This window comes from Balaenoptera borealis (assembly GCF_965194805.1).
Source record: "Balaenoptera borealis genome assembly, chromosome: 3".
NCBI classification, from domain to species: domain Eukaryota; kingdom Metazoa; phylum Chordata; class Mammalia; order Artiodactyla; family Balaenopteridae; genus Balaenoptera; species Balaenoptera borealis.
The window spans coordinates 155262484-155284019 of NC_138866.1; the positions used below are offsets into that span (position 1 = coordinate 155262484).

A 21536-nucleotide genomic window follows, 5' to 3' on the forward strand; every position below is an offset into this window, starting at 1 on the left:
TCTCTCCCCTCCTTCTGGGACTCCCATGATGCATATCTTGGTCCATTGGCTGGTGTCCCACAGGTCTTTTTAGGCTCTGTTTGCTCTCCAGCCTTTTCACCTCTCTTGTTAATTTCCATTGTCCTGTCTTCTCTCTGCTCAAATCTGCCTTTGAATCCCTGAAGTCAGTTTTTCACTTCAGTTAATGACTTCTCAGCTCCACATTTTCTTTTTGGCTTCTATCTATCTTTTTATTGATGATTCCAGTTGTTCATACATCATTTTCTTGACTTTCTCCATATTTTCCTTTAGTTCTTTGACCTTCTTTAATAGTTGTTTTAAGGTCTTTGTCTAATATATCTACCAGTAGGTCTTTTTCATGGCCAGTTTCTGTTGATTTTTTTTTTTTTCCTTTGAATAGTCATACTTTCCTGCTTCTTTGTATGCCTTGTGGTTTTTTGTTGAACACTAGACATTTGAATCTAGTAATATGGTAACTGGAACTCATTTTCTCCTCCTCATAGTTTGCTGTTTTTGTTTCTTTGACTGTTGTAGGCTGTCCCTTTCTGTGCCAAAGCTCAGATTGAGGTGTAAACTAAATGTCTTCTTAGGTCTTTTCTGAGCCTCTCCTTGGGTACGCACATTCACTTTCTGAGTTCTCCTGTATATGCAGTTGATTTTGAATGTCTGGCTTGCAAAAGGGGGAATAAAAGGGCAGTGGCCCTTTAACTCTTCTGGAAGTCACTTCAGCTGGAGGAGTTGTGACAGGGGGGGCGGGGGGTGGAACAGCAATGGCCGCCCATTTCTGTGACCAGAAGCAGCATCTTTTTTGCCCACCCTGGCTCCCACAAGGTGCTCCATTCACAGCTGCTTGGGTGGAGAATAGGGAAGAGGTAGCTGTTACTGTGCTAAGAGCCAAAATTAACCATAACAACTTGCTGTTCAAGCCTTCAGTAGACTTCAGAGTTCCAAAATAGTTACTTCAGACAGACTCTACAGTACAGCTGTTGTCCAGGTGGGAAGGGAGATCCTGGTGCTTCTGCTCTGTCATCTTTCCAGAATCTCAGGACCTTTTTAAGAAAATAGAAATTACTTACGCTTGTGTGCTGACGGGAATGACCTAGTGGAGATGAAAAAGTTGATGTTGTGCCCAAGTAAGCTTGAGTTTGCTGACAAAGGACTGCGTGCTGAGCCTCGGTCATCCATCCCATTGTTTCCTGCCATCCTGCTCAGGACAGAAAACATGTTCTGATGTTCTTGGTGATACTAGTTTAAGCTTGAGCCAGAAAGAGCTTTAAAAGCACAGTTTCAAAAGTCTGTCAATCACTGTACCCAGTTTCCTATGCATTTCATCCCACGTTTAACTGCTGGTTATGGTTTCTTGCCTGCAGTGCTACAACTGTGAGGAGGAGGCCATGTACCACTGCTGCTGGAACACATCCTACTGCTCAATCAAGTGTCAGCAGGAGCACTGGCATGCGGAACACAAGCGCACCTGTCGCCGGAAAAGATGAAGGCTGGTTCTTTCTGGAGAATCACTGACGATTATTCTTCTCAGACACAGCGGTTTTTGTTTCCAAGAAGCCAAAATTGTTTAGAATTTGCTTCCCATTTTGCACCAGCCTTTAAACACTTTTCGTGAAGAAATTTTGCACAGTAGTTAAATCTTTTGTTAATGCTCCTCTGGAGTTTTTCAGGGGGTAAAAGTAACATCAGTGGAGGGTATTATTTTAAATAAATTTTAATTGAGAGTTTGTTGCATTTTCAGCAAATTTTAAAACATTTTTAGGTTTTACAGAGATTTTAACCTTTAAACAAAACAGATCTTTAAAAAAAACAGCAGGTGAATACGAGTGAGTTTAACAAAGAAACATTTAAAATAGATCTGAATGTAAGAACTACAGAACTGTTTCAGAAATAAAGCATACTACCTTGATGTGAAATTTATTTCTTAACCTTGTTGAGCTGGTTTTGTTCAGCTTAATTTACTGTTTAAAGGCATTATCTATTGGTTATGCCAGTGGGTATATGATTGATTGAATTTAGGGAACAGGGTTGACACAGCAGGTGCTAGTCCTGCATATTTTTTCTTAAATATTTCCCAATTGTGTTTTTCATTATTTCTTTTCAATATATAACTTTTATAACAAATTATTAGCTTTGATCTTGTAGTTTAAAATTGCAGGGAACTGGGGTAATCTTTTACTGAGCTGGATCTTAGAGAAAATGAATATTTAAATTTTAAAGTTTGCACATTTCATCTTTGTCCTAACATGAGTGCTTGTAACAAAATAAACAAAAATAAAATAAAAAGCCAAAAACTACCTTTATCCATACATGAAATTATAGATGAGGCATACAAATTTCTTTAATGCTTCCCTTCCCTCCCCAAATATCATCTGATTGATTGATTGATTGCCTATTATCTGGTGTCACCTCTTACATTGTAAGTAAGTTAATACTGAAAGGAAAGAAAGCACTTAAGTTTCACAGAAGCCGTTATGTTTGTAGTAGTGGGTCATTGCCTACTAATGAACTCCACCACTGTACACAGAATGAAGAATAATGCATGTTAATTTTCTTGTATTAAAGATGCCGTGATTTGTAAAAAGTCTGTATTTTGCGGAATGTCTGGATTAAGAAGCATTACCAATAGGAATGGATCGATAGTTGAATAATGATTTTTTTTATACATATAGACATATAAAATACAGCCAGGAAAACTTAAATTACTTTTTACAAAAAAAAAAAACAAAACTCAATTTATGTTTTTTCAAAGACTGATCTTAGACCAAGTCAAAATAAATTCCCATTTATCATTTATTTTTAAGGTTAGAGAAATAATTTGTAAATATTTATTTAGACCTTTGATATTTATTAAAGCAATTAATTACACACCATGTAAGTGAGAGAATCAGGAGAAAAACCTTTTAAAAAGTTTTCTCCAGGTTTGTCAGGGTCACTCTAAAGAGCCTTCTGTGAAATGATCATCCATCCAGTCCTGATGCTGTTACAGATGGTGGTGACACAAGTTAATCGACAAGCTACTGCCCAGTGGTGCCCAATGGCTTGTAGGATCTGCCCAGTAGCCCCATTTCAGCACCGTACCTGGATTACGCAGGGACTCGGCATTCTCGGTCCCTCCTTGTTGCTGTGTGATTTGTCAGTGTTGCCACGGTGCCGTGGTCTGAGCGAGACGACGTAACCATGAACACTTAACCTTCTCTGATTGATTGATTGTTTTTCAAGTTTTAAAACTTCGATCCACCCCTATGAGAGCAAGTTATTGTGGAACTATTTTTGGTGTAAAATCATTCCAGAGTGTGTACTATTTACCGATAGCTGCATGAAAGTAAGATTCGTGTTACTTTGGCTTTTTTGTCTCCGTTGACACGGTTGCACATTTCCAAGTTACTACAGCGTGAAAACTGTGTGTTAAAAAAAAAACAAAATTAAAAAAAGAGATTGTGGCCTGGTTTTGTAAAAGTTTTAGGTAAAATTACAATTGATTGTTTTAGGAATCATTATTAAAAATTTTCTGCAATCATAAAGCTATATCAAGGTGTTGAGCTTAGCCACTATGCACATTGTAATTATTCATCGTGGCTGTCCAGTTCTATGATGCATTCTGGCATTTTGTAAGCTGCTCTGACTAGCAATATATAGGTTCATTTAATGTGTTAACATTGGTTAATAAATGTATTTAAAAAAAAACCTTTAATTTGTTGATTTAGTCCATTCCCCTAGACCAAAACAAACACAACTGTATCACATGGTAATCATATACTGTGGGCGATCCATTGGTGACTGTTTAACTTTATATAAAATCAGTGTGTTAAAAATAATTTACTTAAACATTTGTTTAAGTTGAATTTACTTTTACCAGTTGTCAAGTTCAGGTTTGTTTGACTACAAAGCCCCTTTTCTGGGTAAACTTATGCTAGGCTGAACCTAAAGATAGATAGAAAATTATTCAATGAACATTTGAAATTAGTCAATATCATCAACTTCAATACATCTAGAATCACATCCATCATCTCACCTTGCATCACTGCACTCCTCCAACCAATTCACATGATGCCAATCTCAATTCAAGCCAGCGTCACCCTCCTGACCAGACTGTAATGTAGTAAGTGGCTCGACCCTCTTCTTTGCCTCCCTAATTCAGTGGTTCTCAAACTTTTGACATCAGGATCACAAGAGGGCTTGTTCAAACACTGCTGGCCCCCACCCCCAGCATTTTCATCGCCGACAAGTTCCCAAGTGTTGCTGATGAGGGCATCCTTTCATAACCACTGCTTTACTGATGAAAATAAAAACACACTTTCATGAACAATATCCATAAAGTTACAGTATTTTACAGAGTCCTAGGGCCCATCTGTAGACTTCCCCCCACCCCCCAGAAGGATCCAGGTCCCTTAGGTTAAGAATCCTGGATCCAGTGAGATTAGAGAAGCAAAAATAGGAGAGGTAGCAAGAGTCCTGTTACTGTGATCTAGATCAGAGCCTCTCAAATGTTCATGTGCACACAAATCACCTGCGGATCTAGTTAAAATGCAGACTCTGACTTAGATGGTCTGGGGTGGGTGGAGCTGGTGACTCTGCCATTTCTCATAAGCTTCCAAGTGATACTGCTTGTACTGGCCAGGGATTACACCTGAGAGGCTAGGTCTTAAAGGATATGATATGTAAGTGCTCAGAAGTTTAACTACTACTACCACACTAAATTATAAACTATAAAACAATGCTGTCAAGTGAAATTATGTAACGTGAGGTACCTAAGAAATTTAAAATTTTCTAGTAACCATACTAAATATTAAACCATTAAATAATCATATTAAATATTTAACCGTATTAAGAAGGAACAGGTTAATTTTAATAATATATCCTACTTAACCTAGTATATCCAAAATATTTCAATATTTAATTAATATAAAAGTGAGACATTTTATATTCTTGTTTTATACTAAGTCTTCAAAACCCAGTGTGTGTTGCATGCTTTCAGCACATCTCTGTTCGGACTAGCCACAGTTTATTCACGTGTGGCTGATGACTACCCATGTTGGACAGAGCAACCTAAAAACAAGAGCTTTGTCTTACCAAGTAAGGGCCCCCATCAGCACCTGACCTGTAGTCAGTATGCATTTAGCAAATGTTTAGTAGAGGTCCTCCTTGAAACCTAGGAGCTGACAAGAAAAAAATTAATCAGTTTTCACCAGAATTTGACCTCTCTGAGGGTAGGCTTAGTCTTTCAGAGTCTGAGATTTGAGAGCTTAAAAATCTTCCAACAACCTCTAAACTGACATTGCAAGTAGGTAGCCCTGGAAAGTTACCTAAGGATCCCTATGGCTCTACAGGGCAGTCTGAAAACCTTTATCTACTCCAACTCCTTAACCTCATATTGGAGAGAAAGCTGAGACCCAGAGCTGCTCAAAGTCACGAACCAGGTTCCTGATGACATACCTCCTGTTCTACAGCCCCATGAAGATGGTCTGTGGCTTAATAAAGTCTTGCAATGATAAATAATCCCTACCTCCAGGAACAGGAAAGAGTATAACTGGAGGTATAGACTGCTAAGGAAATTTAGAAGACACAGTGTAAATATTATTCATTCATTTACTAAATACTTGAGCTCCTACAGCATTTGTGTTAGATGCTAAGTGTATGATAATGAGCAGAACAGACATATTTCCTGTCTCTATGTAGCTTATATTCTAGTAAGGGCATCAATCAAATAAGTACAACTTTAATTATAACCCAGAGTTGGGTGCAATGAAGAAAAAATATGGGACTGTAGGATACAGAGAAAGCATACAACAGGAGGGGAAAGAATTAGGGAAGGCTTAAAAAAACCTGTACGTAAGCTTGAACTTGAAAGGTGAGCAGGAGTTAGCTGGAGAAGAAAGGCATTCCAGAGGATTCAACATTGATTTCGGAAGATTCATTTTTTTCCTTCATATTTTTACTATGAACATAACTTTTAAAACCAGGAAAAAAAGTTACAGAAGAAACAAAATTCTTGGCTAGAGCGGTCTGCAGGGTTAAAGGTTACAGGAGAGTAATTTTTTTCAAGCAATGAGAGATTTGACATGGTTAAGGAAGCCATCAGACAGGAAGCAGGAATGAGGGTGACGCCATGAGAGAATAACTAGAGGGTAACCTCACAGTGACTGGAACACAAGATGAGACGGTTCAAAACGACAGATGATAAAGAAGTGAAGATGTGAGAAGCCTGCTCTTGAAAACTGCTCGTGAATGGGAGGGAAATTATGTTTAGGACAAGAAGAGGCATAGACAAGTGATATCAGCATCACTGTGGCATAGGGTGTTCCTCCTTTTGTCCTTTTTCAACAAAGAATTAGGGCACCTTTCATGAACACAAGCACCTCTGTGGTTGCTGTGGGAACCAGCACCATATGCCAGGGGACCGGTAAGGGGTCTTGCCCACCTCTGCATCTGGTAATAGGGTTAGGGTTAGACCTTGATATGGGCTGTGGAGCCCATGGGGCAATAAACTTGCCTGACCCTTCTGGCTGCAGTTGGGAAAAAACCTGGAGAGTGTTGACCTGGGCAGACACCCACAGAAGATAGAGAAATTGCAGAAATCCAGCCTTTCCTAGGGGAGATTCCAGCATGTCATTGGAGAGGGAGAACGTTTGGATGCAGTGGATCTAGAAGAACTTTCTCAGCACTGCACCCCACCCCCTCCCCCCCCAAGGAATCACTGCATACAGAGGATCTATCTGACAGTGGTGACCTCTTTCACAAGAGACAAGGAGAGCGATGAGTGAGTACCTAGCTAGCCAGTGGTGTGGGAAGCAGCTGGAGAACCTGTCTCTCCAGCAGCACCCAGAGTACTGAAGCAGGACTTCCATGACTGCCAAGAGGGAGGAGATCAGGAAAGAAGCAGATAAAAATATCAAAGGTCTTTAAAGCGATGCAGTTCCTGCTAACTGAACTCAGCAAGAAGACCACCCATGAGCCTCTGGGAGTGCCACTCCTGGGGATCCCCTTACCAGGTCCACGGGCATCCCCAGTGCCCTAAGAGATAAGCTCACACTTTCCCCCACTCTGCAGCCAGCATCTTGTGCGTGACTCCTGAGTGCAGCAGCAAAAGCAAGCTCCAGTAGACAGAGCGTGTGATCAGAGAACTGGCCAGGGTCTGTGGGCAAAGGAGAAGCCAGAAACTTGGGCTGTAGCATCACCTTCTCGAAAACAAAGAAGCCAGTGGCCAGTCTGGTGAGTTGTAAGAACCAAAAAAGATACAAAAGCTTTAAAAGTTTGCCACGAAAGCGAACAAGCAGAGTGGAACAAGGGTACCCAGAAAAAGGCAGAATTAATGACAATACCAACAAACAGAACGCCCCATTTGAAGACAACTAGCAAAGATTTGAGGAGGTGTCTGCTACTTCAAATGCAACAGCAGCAACACAAAACTACAAGGAACATGAAAAATCAAGGAACCATGTCATCGTTAAAAGATAATAATTCTCCAATAACCAAGCTTAATGTCATGGAATTTTGTGATCTAGTTGATAAAGAATTCAAAATAGCTGTTTTGAAGAAACTCAACAAGCTATAAGAAAGCTCAGAACGACAATTCAATGAAATCATGAAAAGAAAAACACTGGTTCAAAATGATATTTACCAAAGAAATAGAAATTATAAAAAAGAACCAAGGAGAAATTCTGGAGCTGAATAACTCAATGAATGAAATGAAAAATGCAGCAGAGAGCATCTGCAGTGGAGTCCAGCAAAGGGGAGACAGAATAAGTGCGTTAGGTGACGGGAATTTGAAATAATCCAGTTAGAGGAGAACAAAGAAAAGGAGAAAGAATGAAAAAGAGTGAAGAAAACCTATATGACCTATAGGATTCCATCAAAAGAACAAATTGAATAATTGGGGTTTCAGAAGGAGGAGAGGGAGAAGGGAGCAGAAAGTTTATTTAAAGAAATAATAGTTGAGAGCTTCCCAAACCTGGAGAGGGAATGAACTGGAAATCTACATTCACAAAGTTAATAGATCATCCTATTTTCTCAGCACAAAAAAGACCTTCTTCAAGACACATTATAACAAAACTATCAAAAATCACAGATAAAGAATTCTAAAAGCAGCCAAAGGAAAAAAAGACTATAATCTACAAAGGAATCCTCATTAGCTATCAGCAGATTTCTCAGCAGAAACCTTATTGGCCAGGAGAGAGTGGAATAACATATTCAAAGTTTTGGGAAAAAAAATCAACGCTGCCAGCCAAAAATGCTCTCTCAGGCCAAGTTACCCCTCAGATATGAAGGAAAAATAAAGATCTTTGTAGACAAAAGCAGAGGGAGTTCATCATCCTAGATCTGCATTTCAAGAAATGCTGAAAGGAGTTCCTCCATATGAAATGAAAAGATGCTAATCAGTGACATGAAAACATAAGAAAATATACAACATACTGGTTAAGGCAAATATATAGTCAGACTTAGAAAACTCCAACTCTGTAATAGGATGGTATGTTAATCATTTAACTGTAGTGTAAAGATCAAAGGAAAGGTATTAAAATAATTACAGATACTACAATTTGTTACTGCATACACAATACAAAAGAGTTAAATAATGACATACAAAATTTTAAAAGGGGGAGTCAATAAGTGAAGATTTTATAGCTGATCAAAGTTAAGTTGCTATCAGCTTAAAATGGACTGTTTTATCTATGAGAGTTCTTATGTAAACCTCACAGGAATCACAAAGCAAAAACCTAGAGTAGATTAAAAAGGGGGAAACAGAGAGAACCACCACAAAAAAATCACAAATTTACGAAGGTGGGCAGAAACAGATGGAAAGGAAACATTGGAAATGCAAAACAACCAGAAAATAATTAGTAGGATGACATTAGTAAGTCCTTGACGCTAAATGTAAATGGATTGAATTCACCAATCAAAAGCTAAAGAGTGGCTAGATGGATTGAAAAAAAAAAAAAAAAAAAAGCCACACAAGACCCAACAATATGCTGCCCACAAAAGACCCACTTCAGGTTTAAAGACACATAAGCTCAAAGTGAAGGGATAGAAAAAGATATTGCATGCAAGTGGAAAGCAAAAAAAAAGAGCAGGGATAGCTATACTTATATCAGACAAAACAGACTTTAAGCCAAAAACAGTAATAAGAAAGAAAGTCAATATTTAATGATAAGGGGGTCAATTCATCAGGAAGATAAAAACAACTATAAAATATAAAATATATATGCATCCAACATCACAGTGCCTAAATATATTAAGCAATAGTAACAGAACTGAAGGGAAAAATAGAAAAAAATACAATAGTTGGGGGATCCAATACCCCACATTCAGCAATTGTTAGATTATCTAGACAGAAAATACCAGGAAATGTTGAGTTTGAACCATACATTAGACTGAACTGAACTAATGGGCATTTATAGACATTCCATCCAACAGAAGGAGAATACACATTCTTCTCAAGTGCATACAGAACATTCTCCAGGATAGATCTATGATATGACACAAAAAATGTCTCAGCAAATTTAAGAAGACTGAAATCATACCAAGTATCTTTCCTAACCACAATAATGTGGAACTAGATATCAACAACAGAGGAATGCTGAAAAATCTACAAATGTGAAAATTAACACACTCCAGAATCACCAATGGGTCAAAGAAGAAATCAAAAGAGAAATGAGAAAATACAGCAAAACAAATGAAAATGGAAACAAAACATACCAAAACCTATGGGATGCTGCAAATGCAGTTCTGAGACGGAATTTTATACCAATAAATGCATATATTAAGAAAATGGAAAGATCTCAAATAAACAACATAACTTTACACCTCAAGGAACTAGAAAAAGAAGGAAAAATGAACCCCAAATTTAGTGAAAGGAAATAAAGATCAGAGCTGTAATAAATGAAATAGAGACAAGAAAAACAATAGAAAAAAAACAATGAAACTCAGAGCTGTTTTTTTGAAAAGATAAACAAAATTTACAAATCTTTATTTGTAAAAAAACAAGAAAAAAAGAGAGAATGAATACACAAATAAATAAAATCAAAAATGAAAGGGAAGAGGTTACAACTGGTACTACAGAAATACAAAGGATCATGAAACTATCATAAACAATTATACACCACTAAATTAGATAACTCAGAAGAAGTGGATAAATTCCTAGAAACATACAACCTGTCAAGACTGAATCAGGAATAAATAGAGAATCTGAACAGACTAGTAACGAGTAAGGAGATTGAATCAATAGTCAAAACTGAAGCAGACTCACAGATATAGAGAACAAACTAGTGGTTACCAGTAGGGAGAGCGAAGGGGGAAAAAAGGGTTATTATGGGATACATGAAATCATGTGTATAAAACTTTTGAAAATTGTAAAGCATTATAGAATTTAAAGAATCTTTCATTCAACAAGAAAAAAGAAAGAAAAAGAAAAAAACAATTCTAAAATTTGTATGGAACCACAAAGACCCTTAATAGCCAAAGCAATCGTAAGAAAGAATAACAAAGACAGAGGTATCACACCTCCTGATTTCAATCTATATTACAAAGTTAGAGTAATTTAAAAAGTATGGTGCTATCATAAAAAGAGACACAGAGAGGTCAATTGAACAGACTAGATAGCCCAGAAATACCCGCCTCCCCCATTTACGGTCAACCAATATTTGACTAGAGAGCCAAGAACACTCAATGGGAAAAGGACAGTCTCTTCCACAAATGGAGCTGGGAAAGCTTGAATAACTACACAAAGAGTAATGAAATTGGACCCCTATCTTACACCACTTACATAAATTAACTTGAAGTGGATTAAAGACGTAAGCATGAGACCTGATGATAAAACTCCCAGAAGAAAACATAGGAAAGAAACTCCTTAACATTAATCTTGGCGATGATTTTCTAGATATGACACCAAACGCACAAGCAACAAAAGCAAAATTCAACAAGTGGGACTACATCAAACTAAAAAGCTTCTGCACAGCAAAAGAGCCAATAAAAAATGAAAAGCCAAACTATGAAATAGGGAAAAATATTTGCAAAACACATATTGGATAAGGATTTAATATCCAAAATATAAACAACTCATACAACTTAATAACATAAAAGCAAACAATCTGATTTAAAAATGAGCAGAGGAACCAAATAAAAATTTTTTTCGAAGACATGCAGGTGGCTGGCTAACAGGTACATGAAAACATGCTCAACATCATCAGTCACCAGGAAATGCAAATCAAACCACAATGAAATGTCACCTCACACCGTTAGAATGGCCATCATCAAAAAGACACAAGAAAACAAGTGTTGACCAGGATGTGGAGAAAGGGAACACTTATGTACTGTTGTTGGAAATGTAAATTGGTTTAGCTACTATGGAAAACAGTAGGGAGGTTCCCCCAAAATTAAAAATAGAACTACCATCTGATCCAGCAATTCCACTCCTGGGTATATAGCCAAAGGAAGTGAAAACAGGATATCAAAGAGATATATGCATTCCCATGTTTACTGCAGTATTCACAACAGCCAAGATATGGAAACTACCTAGGTGTCTGTCAGTGGATGGATGGATGGATAAAGAAGTTGTGGTACTTATACACAATGCAATATTATTTAGCCATGAGAAAGAAGGAAATGCTGACATTTGTGACAACATGGATGGACCTTGCGGTCATTATGCTAAGTGAGATAAGTCAGACAGAGAAAGACAAATACTGCATGATCTCATTTAAATGTGGAATCTAAAAGAGCCAAACTCATAAAAACAGACAGTAGAATGGTGGTCACCAGGGACTGAGGGGTGGGGGAATTGGGAGAAAACTTGCAACCAATAGGCAAATAAGTTTTGGAAAACTAGTACGCAACATAGTGATTACAGACAACAATACTATATTATAAACTTTTGCTAAGAGACTAGGTCTTAATTTCCACCACAAACAATTATGTGATGTGATGGATGTGTTAGCTAACACTACAATGGTACCCATATTGCAATATATAAATGTACTAAATCAACATGTTGTACACCTTAAACTTATACCATTTATATGCCAATTATATCTCAATAAAAATAAATTTTAAAAAAGAAGAATACATTTATAATTTAACAAGGAGAGCTGATTGACAGAGAGCGCAAAGGTGCGAGTCTTCTACAATGTAGAATTTTTAAAAATTATCTTTTGTTTAGCTCTTTTTGGTGGTTCAAAAATAATTATTAAATAGCAATTATGATAATAGTACATCTGACTATAGACTGTGGTCTGAATTCTATTATTTATGGAATATAACTTCATAAGAGTTTCTGTATATTCACCACACAGCTCTTTTTTTCTTTATTCTTTTAGCCAAAGAACTTTTATTCCACTGAACCAACTATCTTAAAAAAATTTTTTTTTGCATTTAAAAAATATTTTTAGAACAGTTTTAGTTTTACAACAAACTTGAGAAGAAGGGACCAAGATTTCCCATATGTCCCCTTCCACCACACATACACAGCCTCACCCATTATAGACATCACTCACGAGAAGTTTCTAAAATTTTTTACCAAGGATGAGCCTACATGAACACATTAATCACCTAAAGTTCGTAGTTGACATCAGAGTTCACTCTTGGTGTTGTACATTCTAAGGGTTTGCACAAATGTGTAATGACATATATCCATCATAGTATCATATAGAATGTTTTCATTATCCTAAAAATCCTCTGTGCTCTGTCTAGTCATCTCTCCCCACCACCATCCCTGGTAACCACTAATCTTTAAATTGTCTCCATAGATTTGTCTTTTCCTGAATGTCATATTGGTGGAATCATACAGTATTTAGCTTTTTCTGATTGGCTTCTTTCACTTCGTAATTTATCATTTAAGGTTCTTCCATGTCTTCTCGTTATCTGAGAGCTTATTTCTTTAGCACTGAATAATATTCCACTGTCTGGATTTACTTCAGTTTATTTATCCACTCACCTACTGAAGGCAACTATGAATCAAGCTGCTATAAACATCTGTGTGGAGGTTTTTGTATGGACATAAGTTTTCCTTTGGGTAAACACCAAGGAATGTGATTGTCGGATTGTATGGTAAGAGTACGTTTCATTTCGTAAGAAACTACCAAATTGTCTTCCAAAGTGGTTGCATCATTTTGCATTCCCACCAGCAACGTATGAGAGTTTTTGTTGCTTCACATCCTCGCTGGCATTTGGTGTTATCAGTGCTTTGGTTTTTGATCATTCTAAGTAAGTTGTGTAGTGTTATCTCATTGCTGCTTTAATTTTCATTTTCCTTATGAAATATGATGTGGAACATCTTTTCATATGCTTAACTGCCATCTGTATATCTTCTTCGGTGGCATATCTAATCAGGTCATTGGTCCTCTTTTTATTTGGGTTGTCCATTTTCTTATTGTTGATTTTTAATAATTCTTTGTATATTTTAGATAAGAGTCCTTTATCAGATGTGTCTTTTGCAAATATTTTCTCCCAGTCTGTGGCTTGTCATTTCATTCTCTTAACACTGTCTTTCACAGAGAAGTTTTTAATTTTAATGAAGTCCAATTTATCAATTTTTTTTCATGGATCATGCCTTTAATGTTATATCTAAAAAGGCATCACCATACTGAAGATCATCTACATTTTCCCCTATGTTATCTTTTAGGAGTTTTACAGTTTTGTGTTTTACACTTTGGTGTAAGATCATTTTGAGTTAATTTTAGTGAAGGGTGTTAAGGTCTGTGTCTAGATTAATATTTTTGCATGTGGATGTCTAGTCATTTCAGCACCATTTGTTGAAGATACTATCTTTGCTCCATTGTATTGCTTTTGTTCCTTTGTAAAAGATCAGTTGGCTATATTTATGAGGACCTATTTCTTGCCTCTCTACTCTGTCCCACTGATCTATTATCTATTCTTTTTCCAATACACACTGTCTTGATTACCAAGGCTTTATAGTAAGTCTTAAAGTCAAGGTGCATAAGTCCTCCAAATTTGCTCTTCTCCTTCAATATTGTGTTGGCTATTTTGGGTCTTATGACTCTCCATATAAATTTTAGAATCAGTTTGTCAATATCTACAAAATAATTTGCTGGGATCTTATTGGGATTGCATTGAGTCAAGGTAGGAGGAATTGACATCTTGATAATATTAAGTCTTCCTACCCATGAATAAGGAATATCTCTCCATTTATTCTTTGATTTTGTTCATCAGAGTTGTGTAGTTCTCATGTAGTTTTTATATGTATTTCACATTTATACCTAAGTATTTCATTTTGGGAGTGCTAAAGTAAATGGCATTGTGCTTTTAATTTCAAATTCCACTTGCTCATTACTGGTATATAGGAAAATGATTGGCTTTTGTATGTTAACCTTGTATCCTGCAACCTTGCTGTAGTCACTTTTTAGGCCCAGGAGTTGTTTCATTGATTCTTTTGGATTTTCTCCATAGACAATCATGTCATCTACAAACAAAGCAGTTTTATGTCTTCCTTCCTAATCTATGTATCTTTTATTACCTTTTCTTGCATTGTTGCATTAGCAAGTACTTCCAGTACAACGTTGAAAAGGAGTGGTGAGAGGGGAATGTCTCTGCATTGTGCCTAATCTTAGTGGGAAAGCTTTGAGTTTCTCACCATGAAGTATGATTTCAGCTGTAGGTTTTTTGTAGATGTTCTTTATCAAGTTGAAGAAATTATCCTCTGTTCCTAGTTTACTAACAACAAGAGCATCAACAAAGTAGCAATACTGTCTTCAAATCTATGAACATAGGATGCATTTTCTTTTACTTATATCTTCTTTAATTTCTTTCCGCAATGCTTTACAGTTTTCATTATACCCAAAGTGATCTACAGATCCAATATAATACCTATCCAAATTCCAAAGACGTTTTTGCACAAAAAGAAAACCCCATCCTAAAATTCATATGAAATCTTAAAGGACCTCAAATATCCAAAACAACCTTGAAAAAGAAGATTAAAGTGGAAGGATTCACACTTCCTGATTTTAAAACCTACTACAAAGCTACAGTAATCAAAATGACATGGTATTGACATAATACTGACATAGGAATCGCATAGAGAGCCCAGTAATAAACCCCAGCATATATTTTCAAATAGTTTTTGACAATGGTGCCCAGACCATTCAATGCAGATAGGACAGGTTTTTCAACAAATGGTGCTAGAAAATGATATCCACATGCAAAAGAATGAAGTTGGAGCCTTGCCAACACCATATACAAAAAATACCTCAAAATGGATCAAAGACCTCAATGTAAGCCCTAACTCTATAAAACTCTTAGAAGAAAACATAGGGTCAAAACTTCCCATATTAGATTTGACAATGACTTCTTAAATATGACACCAAAGGCACAGGCAACCAAAAAAACAAGTAGAAAAACTTGGCTTCATGAAAATTTTTAAATTTTGTGCATTGAAAGACACTATCTATGGAAGGCAACCCACAGAATGGGAGAATATATCTGCAAACCATGTATCTGATAAGGGATTTATATCCAGAATACACAGAGGACTCCTAAAACTCAAAACAAACAAACAACTCAATTCAAAAATGGGCAAAGGACTTGAACAGACATATCTCCAATGAAGAGCTACAGACTGTCAATAATCACATGAAAAGATGTTCAGCGTCACTAGTTATTGGGGAAATGCAAATCAAAGCTATGAGATACAACCTTACATCTATTAGAATGGCTACTATCAAAACAAAACAAAACAGAAAATAAGTGTTGGTAAGGATGTGGAGAAATCAGAACTCTTGTGCACTGTTGGTGGGAATGTAAAATGGTGCAGCCACTGTGGAAAACAGTATGGCGGTTCCCCCTAAAAATTAAAAACAGAATTTTCATATGACCCAGCAATTCACCTCTGGGTATAAACCCAAAAGAACTGAAAGCAGTGTCTTGAAGAGATATTTGTACACCCATGTTCATAGCAGCATTATTCAACAATAGCTAAAACACGTAAGCAACCCAAATGTCCATCAATAACCGAATAAGTAACAGAAGGCAGTCAGACGTCAGAGACATCCGAGTAGTATCAGTCACGGTAGATAGGGAGCAATGCCCCAATAACAGACCCTGAGTTCCTGAAGCTCAAAATTTCAACTCTGAAGGCCAAGGGGACATCCAGAAACCAGGCAGCAAGGCATGTCATTGAGAGATCAGAAGACAAAGGTCACTGCATGGATCCAAAGACCCCTCACCTTTATCCACCTGCAGAAGACACACTTCTCCCCCTACTCTAAAAACTCTTGAGGGGAAGAGCAGGAGAGGGGACGTTAGCTCAAAGACCCAGTGTTCTTGTCCATGAGAGACTGCACCTGACCTGGGAGGACCAATTCTATAATCAGTTTAGACCAAGCTTTCCTTTGAACCAGGTCTGTTCAGTGAGTGAGGTCTCAGGTAGCAGGCAAGATTAGGTTTGAACAAAACAAATTATTACACATTCTTTGTTTAAAAAAAAAAAAAAAAGGAATGACAATCTACTGTTTTCTAATTCATTTTAAAGAGGATCATAAAGATTAAGAAAGATCAAGCTATAATTCTTATAACTTTTTAGTAATTCCGGCCACCGAGTACCTGCTGCTGGAGAGTGAAGACATGCCATGGAGCACACCTTCTCCATTTGTTTGCCTCCAGTTTAAATCCTGCGATTTGTGTTCAGTTTCTTTCCGCTGTTGGTCTTTAGGCCAGAGAGTGGGAGCTCTTCTTATAAATAAATCACTTCCAAGCATTTTATCCTGGATTTTACAAGAGTTTGCAGTAAGTTTTTCAGAAGCATAAAGAATGGTCTTAGGCACTGCCCGAGAATCCCAGAGGGCCTCCCCAGACCCAGGCACCTTCTTGGAGAGTGGCTGTGACATGCCCCCCCACACTGGGGGGACTCCTCACCTGGGCCTGTGTGTGTGGGGGGTGCTCCTCACCTGGCCTTTGGGCCGAGAGCTGCATCTGCTCTGCTCTTGCTCCTTATCCTGGCTGCCCTGAGCCTGGGTCTGAACAGACAAAATACATAATTAAGAAGGGCTCAGAAAAAAGGATGAGGGAAGAGTGGAAAGGCGGGAGGGGAAGTTTACCTGGCAGAAGGTTCCGCGTACAAGTTACGTCTCACCTTTTGTGCTAACCGTGCCCCTTGGGAGAGTAGCAGTCAGTGAGACCTGCCATTTCAGGTCCCTTATCCGTGTGGACGCTACCTTTTCCCCCAAGTCTGTCTTTGCATCCTTCACCTCTGTCTCTAGAACCCTTCCTGCAGCTCTGGGAGTAACAGATGTCTCCAAGCCCCTACCTGTCCACACGCATTTTTTTTTCTTTTTTTAAGCATCCAGCTCAGGTCCCATACCGAACTTTTCTTTGCAAATCAGTCCTTTCCCTCTGGTCTGATGTAATAATTAGGACTGGTTCCTTTTATCTGCAGAAATGGCATAGTATCTTGATGCTATACACATTCCTCTGGTCTCCTAGAAAGCGGCTGGTTCCTCCGGAATTCTGTTTGAGAGCATACAATAAGAGATGAGATTTTTTAAAAGTAAGTAAGTTTATGCACAATTGGAATGCAAAGCGGAATCTTTTCTGGTCTTGTAATATTAAGAAGTACAAGGAAAGTGCCTGATCAGTAGCAACATACACTTATCAGAATGACTATCTCCAGGCCCTCCAGAAAGTCTGGAGCCTAAGACGAGTGAGGCTCGTGGAAAAAACCAACTAAGCAGGAGAAGTAACATGGACTGAAAGCATCCTGTGCTCAAGCACAACAAACTCCAAAGCCACACAAGGTGGGTAAATTCAACCACATAAACATAAGAAAGTTCATCATGGCAAGAAAAGTGAATTAAAAAAAAAGTGACACAAAGGGGGAAAAAAAAAATTTCAACTCATCACAGAGGGCCAATCTCCCCAACTAACAGAAATCACAGCAATCAAGAGGAAAAAGTGTGTAGAAGGACAACGCTAAAGAGAAAGTCACGACTCCCATGCCGATATAAACACGTATCAAAGATTTTACAACTGGTTCAAAGGAGGATTCCAAGAACACCACAGATGCAGAAAACAAGGAACTCTGAAGTGAATTTACAAATAGATGTGAAACAGGTCTGTCTACAGGGACACAATGTGCATTTCTATGGACAAGAATAATTAGTATTATTATCAGTCTTCCACAATTTACAGATTGTAAAGTAGATGAAAGACAGTAAAAGGCAGAGAACCTGGATAGGTGAGTTAGACAGATCTTCCAATAATCTTTTTTTTTTTTTTTTTTTGCCTTTTAAAAACTTTCACAAGGGACACGAACAAGCAGTCCACAGAAAGAGAAATACAAGTAGCCTTTAAGATATTTTTAAAATATTCAAACTTACTTATAATGAGATAAATGCTAATTAAATCGATACTTTCTGTCGTTGAAGAGTTGCTGGTGAAAGTGAAAAATCAAAGTGAAACCACTATGGGGCTCTCTGGCAACATCCGTCAAAGTTACAGATGCATTTACCCGATGACTCATCAGTCCTATGTCCAGAAATCTACCCATCAGATATGCTTGCCCACAAGTAAAATGAACTGTTTTTGTCATAACAAAAGTTGATTGGAAAAGGCTAAGTGTCCACTGACAGGAATGGAATTAGGGAAGATGGAATGCTGTGACGCTTTTTAAAAAATAGCAGCTCTCGGCAACATTACAGAGCAGAGTGTATGGTAGACTACCTTTGGGTTAGAACCAAGGGGTGATAGGATATGTATTCATAACTGACTTGTATTCACATAAAGAAACACAGAAATGATACACCAGAAACGAGTATAAATGGCCACCTGTCGTGGACTGTGTGTGTGTGGGGGGCGGGGGGCGCCAGGACAAGACGGAACCTCTTCCTGTACTTTCCATATTTGGACCATGTGACTGGATTACCTATTCAAAATGTTACCTTTTTTTCAAAATGACGATTTGGGTTTTCCTAACAGCCCAGGCTGTAAATGGTGAGGTGGTGATGGCAGGTAACAGTGATATTTTTCTCTTTTTCCTCTTGTCTAACTGCATTGTGCCTAACTGGAGAGGTCTGGACACCTTCACACACCATGCGCCAGCTCACTCGTGATTTCTAGCTTCATTTTCCATAACTTGCCTGTTGTCCCTGACGATCTCGTGCCTCCTGGAACCTCCTCCCTTATGCTCATTAAGTGCTTTAAACATAGTAGGAGCTCCTTACAGCCATTAAACTGACTTATTGTCCTTGTTCCCTGAACCTCAAGGAGCCACGGGAGCCCACGGCTGAGTGAATCGAGGATTATGTAGCAGAGATGTCTGGACGAAGGACAGGCTGGAAAAACAGAGAGGTGCCCATGGGGAGAAGGACCTTCCTGCAGCAAATTATCCTCCACAGACCACCCTCTCACATGACTAAACAAAATATTTAACATGTGAAAACTTGAACATTTGACTTGAATTTTAAGCAGACCAAATGGAGGCTTTAATTGTTCACATTACAAAGGACCATGGGGTCTCTGTAAACAGCTTCTCAAGTGTTTCTCCTTATATCCTGAAACATTTGATAGAGTTAGAAACGAATAGCAAAGTGTTAGCCTCTGCTGATAGATTATCAATCAGGCACTGAGATATAAAATTCTGAACTTGGCTGTTTAAAAAGAATCCTGATATTTTGGGGACTTCCCTGTTGTTCAGTGCAGGATACCAGGCACCCAAACTCCTACACCACGAAGGGAGGCCGGAGAGGCTGCTCTGGTATTGCTTGCGGACAGGGCGTATTGGCACAACGACGCCCCAGACACCCTGAGGCATGTGGCCAGTTCACCCCGGCTCTACTCTGAGAAACACACGAGTCCCTTCCTCCCTGTGCAGTCCCGGCTGGAGCAGGTTAGTTACGAGGAGCACCAGCTGCTTGATGGTGAGACGAGGCACTGGCCTCATCACCGTATTTTGGTTAGAGGATTAGTCTGAAGAACAGCGTGTGTAAGGGAAACAGGATCTTCAAGACCATCTAGTCTCACCCTTCTTTGTAAAGACGGGAAAGCTTACGTGATCCCCTGTGTTGGCAGAGCCAAGACTGACCCTCAGTCTCCGGCTCAGGCCTTGCTGTCCCTGCTGGACACGACTCGGTGGAGGGTGGCCTCCTCTCCGACTTCAACCCAGCAACAACCCATGGTTGGTGCTCAAATGCTTATTGACTGAATAAGTGAAAGAGACAGAAGTTGGAAAATTAAAACATTTAAAGCCCAAACTATCAGACTCAGAAACTAATTGCTTTTGAAAGAAAAACCAGAATCAAGTTAATTCTCAAAAGTTTGCCTTATTACTTGTGTGTCTTACAACAGGAATCAGCAAACTACAACCCCAAATCTGGCCAAATCCAGCTACTATCTATTTTTGTAGGGCCCACAAGCTAAAAGTAGCATTTATACTTGGAAAAAAATCCACAGAATAATATTTCATGATGGGAGAATGATATGAAATTTACATTTCTGTGTTCTTAAATACAGTTCTGTTGGACCAGATCCTTTCCCACAGATCTGAGGGCTGCACCTGGGTCACAACATCAGGACTTGAGGGGTTCAGACAGAAGCCACCTGGCCCTTTACAGACATGTCCGCCACCCCAGCCTTAGCAGGCTGGTGAGGATCTGGTTCAACCCTCACTGGAGCTGTTGCCAAGATGCAGCATAATCAGTGTGCCATTGCCCGTCCAGGTGTAACTGCCCGCTAACGACCAACGGTTTAACCTTAACCAAAAGCATCCCTAAGACCCATCAAGACCGGCCAACTCACCTCACAGCCCCCTCCTACCTCCAGGAACCCCAGCCGGTGACACGCTGCCGCCACTTCCCAGCTAGGACACCCTGCAGCCATTGTCCAGGTGGGGCGGACCTGAAAGCCGCGCTGCCCCCTTGGTGGCTAGGAGCTTTGCTCCGCAAGGAGAGCGTCGTCTTTGAGGATTCACCCCCTGGCTCTCAGCTTCGGATGCTTTTGATGCTGCCTGACCTGCGGGAAAGCCCGTTGGACAGTGGTCAGGGCAGGTGGCCTCTGCCCTCTCACGGGGGGCTGAGGAATGGGATGCACAGTAATGCTGCCCCTTGCCCCCCAGGTTCAGGGAGCACGGACAGGGGTCAGGGACCGCCAAGGGTGACTTGACAAGATGCGTGGGTGCATCCGGTCCCTTGGAAAACATCCCACGGGAATGCAGGGAGGGGGCAGCTCTGGCCGCACGTGGCCTTCACCTCACTGCTCCGTCCCGGGCTCCGCCGAAGTGTGGGACCCGACGCGGTCCTCGTCCTCCTGACGGTCAGCAGAGCAGGGACGCATCAAGTTAGCGGACCTCTGTCCCCCAGCGGCTCCCCTGCATTTCCCGAACGCCTGCTCGGGCTGGTCTGGCCCGCAGAGAACACACGCCCTGGTCCCCCCAGGGAAGCTGGACAGGCCCAGAGATATCTGTCAACACGTGTCAACACCAACACGAGGTAGGGAAACGAAGCAACATGAGGGGAGTTGAGGCCAAGCCTGGATCCTCTGCGCCCGCACTGCCGGGCTTCCCTTCCTCCTTCTCACTTTCCATTTCTGCCCCTTTG

At 39.4% G+C, this 21536-nt stretch overlaps 1 protein-coding gene and 1 long non-coding RNA gene across 25 annotated transcripts in view; one reads left to right on the top strand and one right to left on the bottom strand.

Moving 5' to 3' along the window:
- The window catches only part of ZMYND11 (zinc finger MYND-type containing 11), a 128154-nt gene extending 124723 nt beyond the window's left edge, over positions 1-3431 (top strand). For all 22 annotated transcript variants that reach the window (XM_082386072.1, XM_082386056.1, XM_082386065.1 and 19 more), the window contains one exon: positions 1371-3431. In XM_082386072.1, coding sequence (XP_082242198.1) covers positions 1371-1493 — 123 coding nt within the window. In that variant the 3' untranslated portion in view covers positions 1494-3431. The remainder of the gene's footprint in view (positions 1-1370) is intronic.
- LOC309625967 lies at positions 3415-21160 on the bottom strand. 3 transcript variants are annotated; one of them, XR_014242842.1, is made up of 3 exons: positions 17046-21160; positions 16896-16964; positions 3415-16712 (listed from the first exon to the last, which is right to left on the bottom strand). It is a non-coding gene; the product is annotated as an uncharacterized lncRNA (long non-coding RNA). The 3 variants fall into 3 exon arrangements; XR_014242843.1 differs by having other exon boundaries at positions 3415-4282; positions 5080-16712; positions 16896-21160; XR_014242844.1 differs by having other exon boundaries at positions 16896-21160.
- Between the last annotated feature and the right edge of the window lie 376 nt (positions 21161-21536).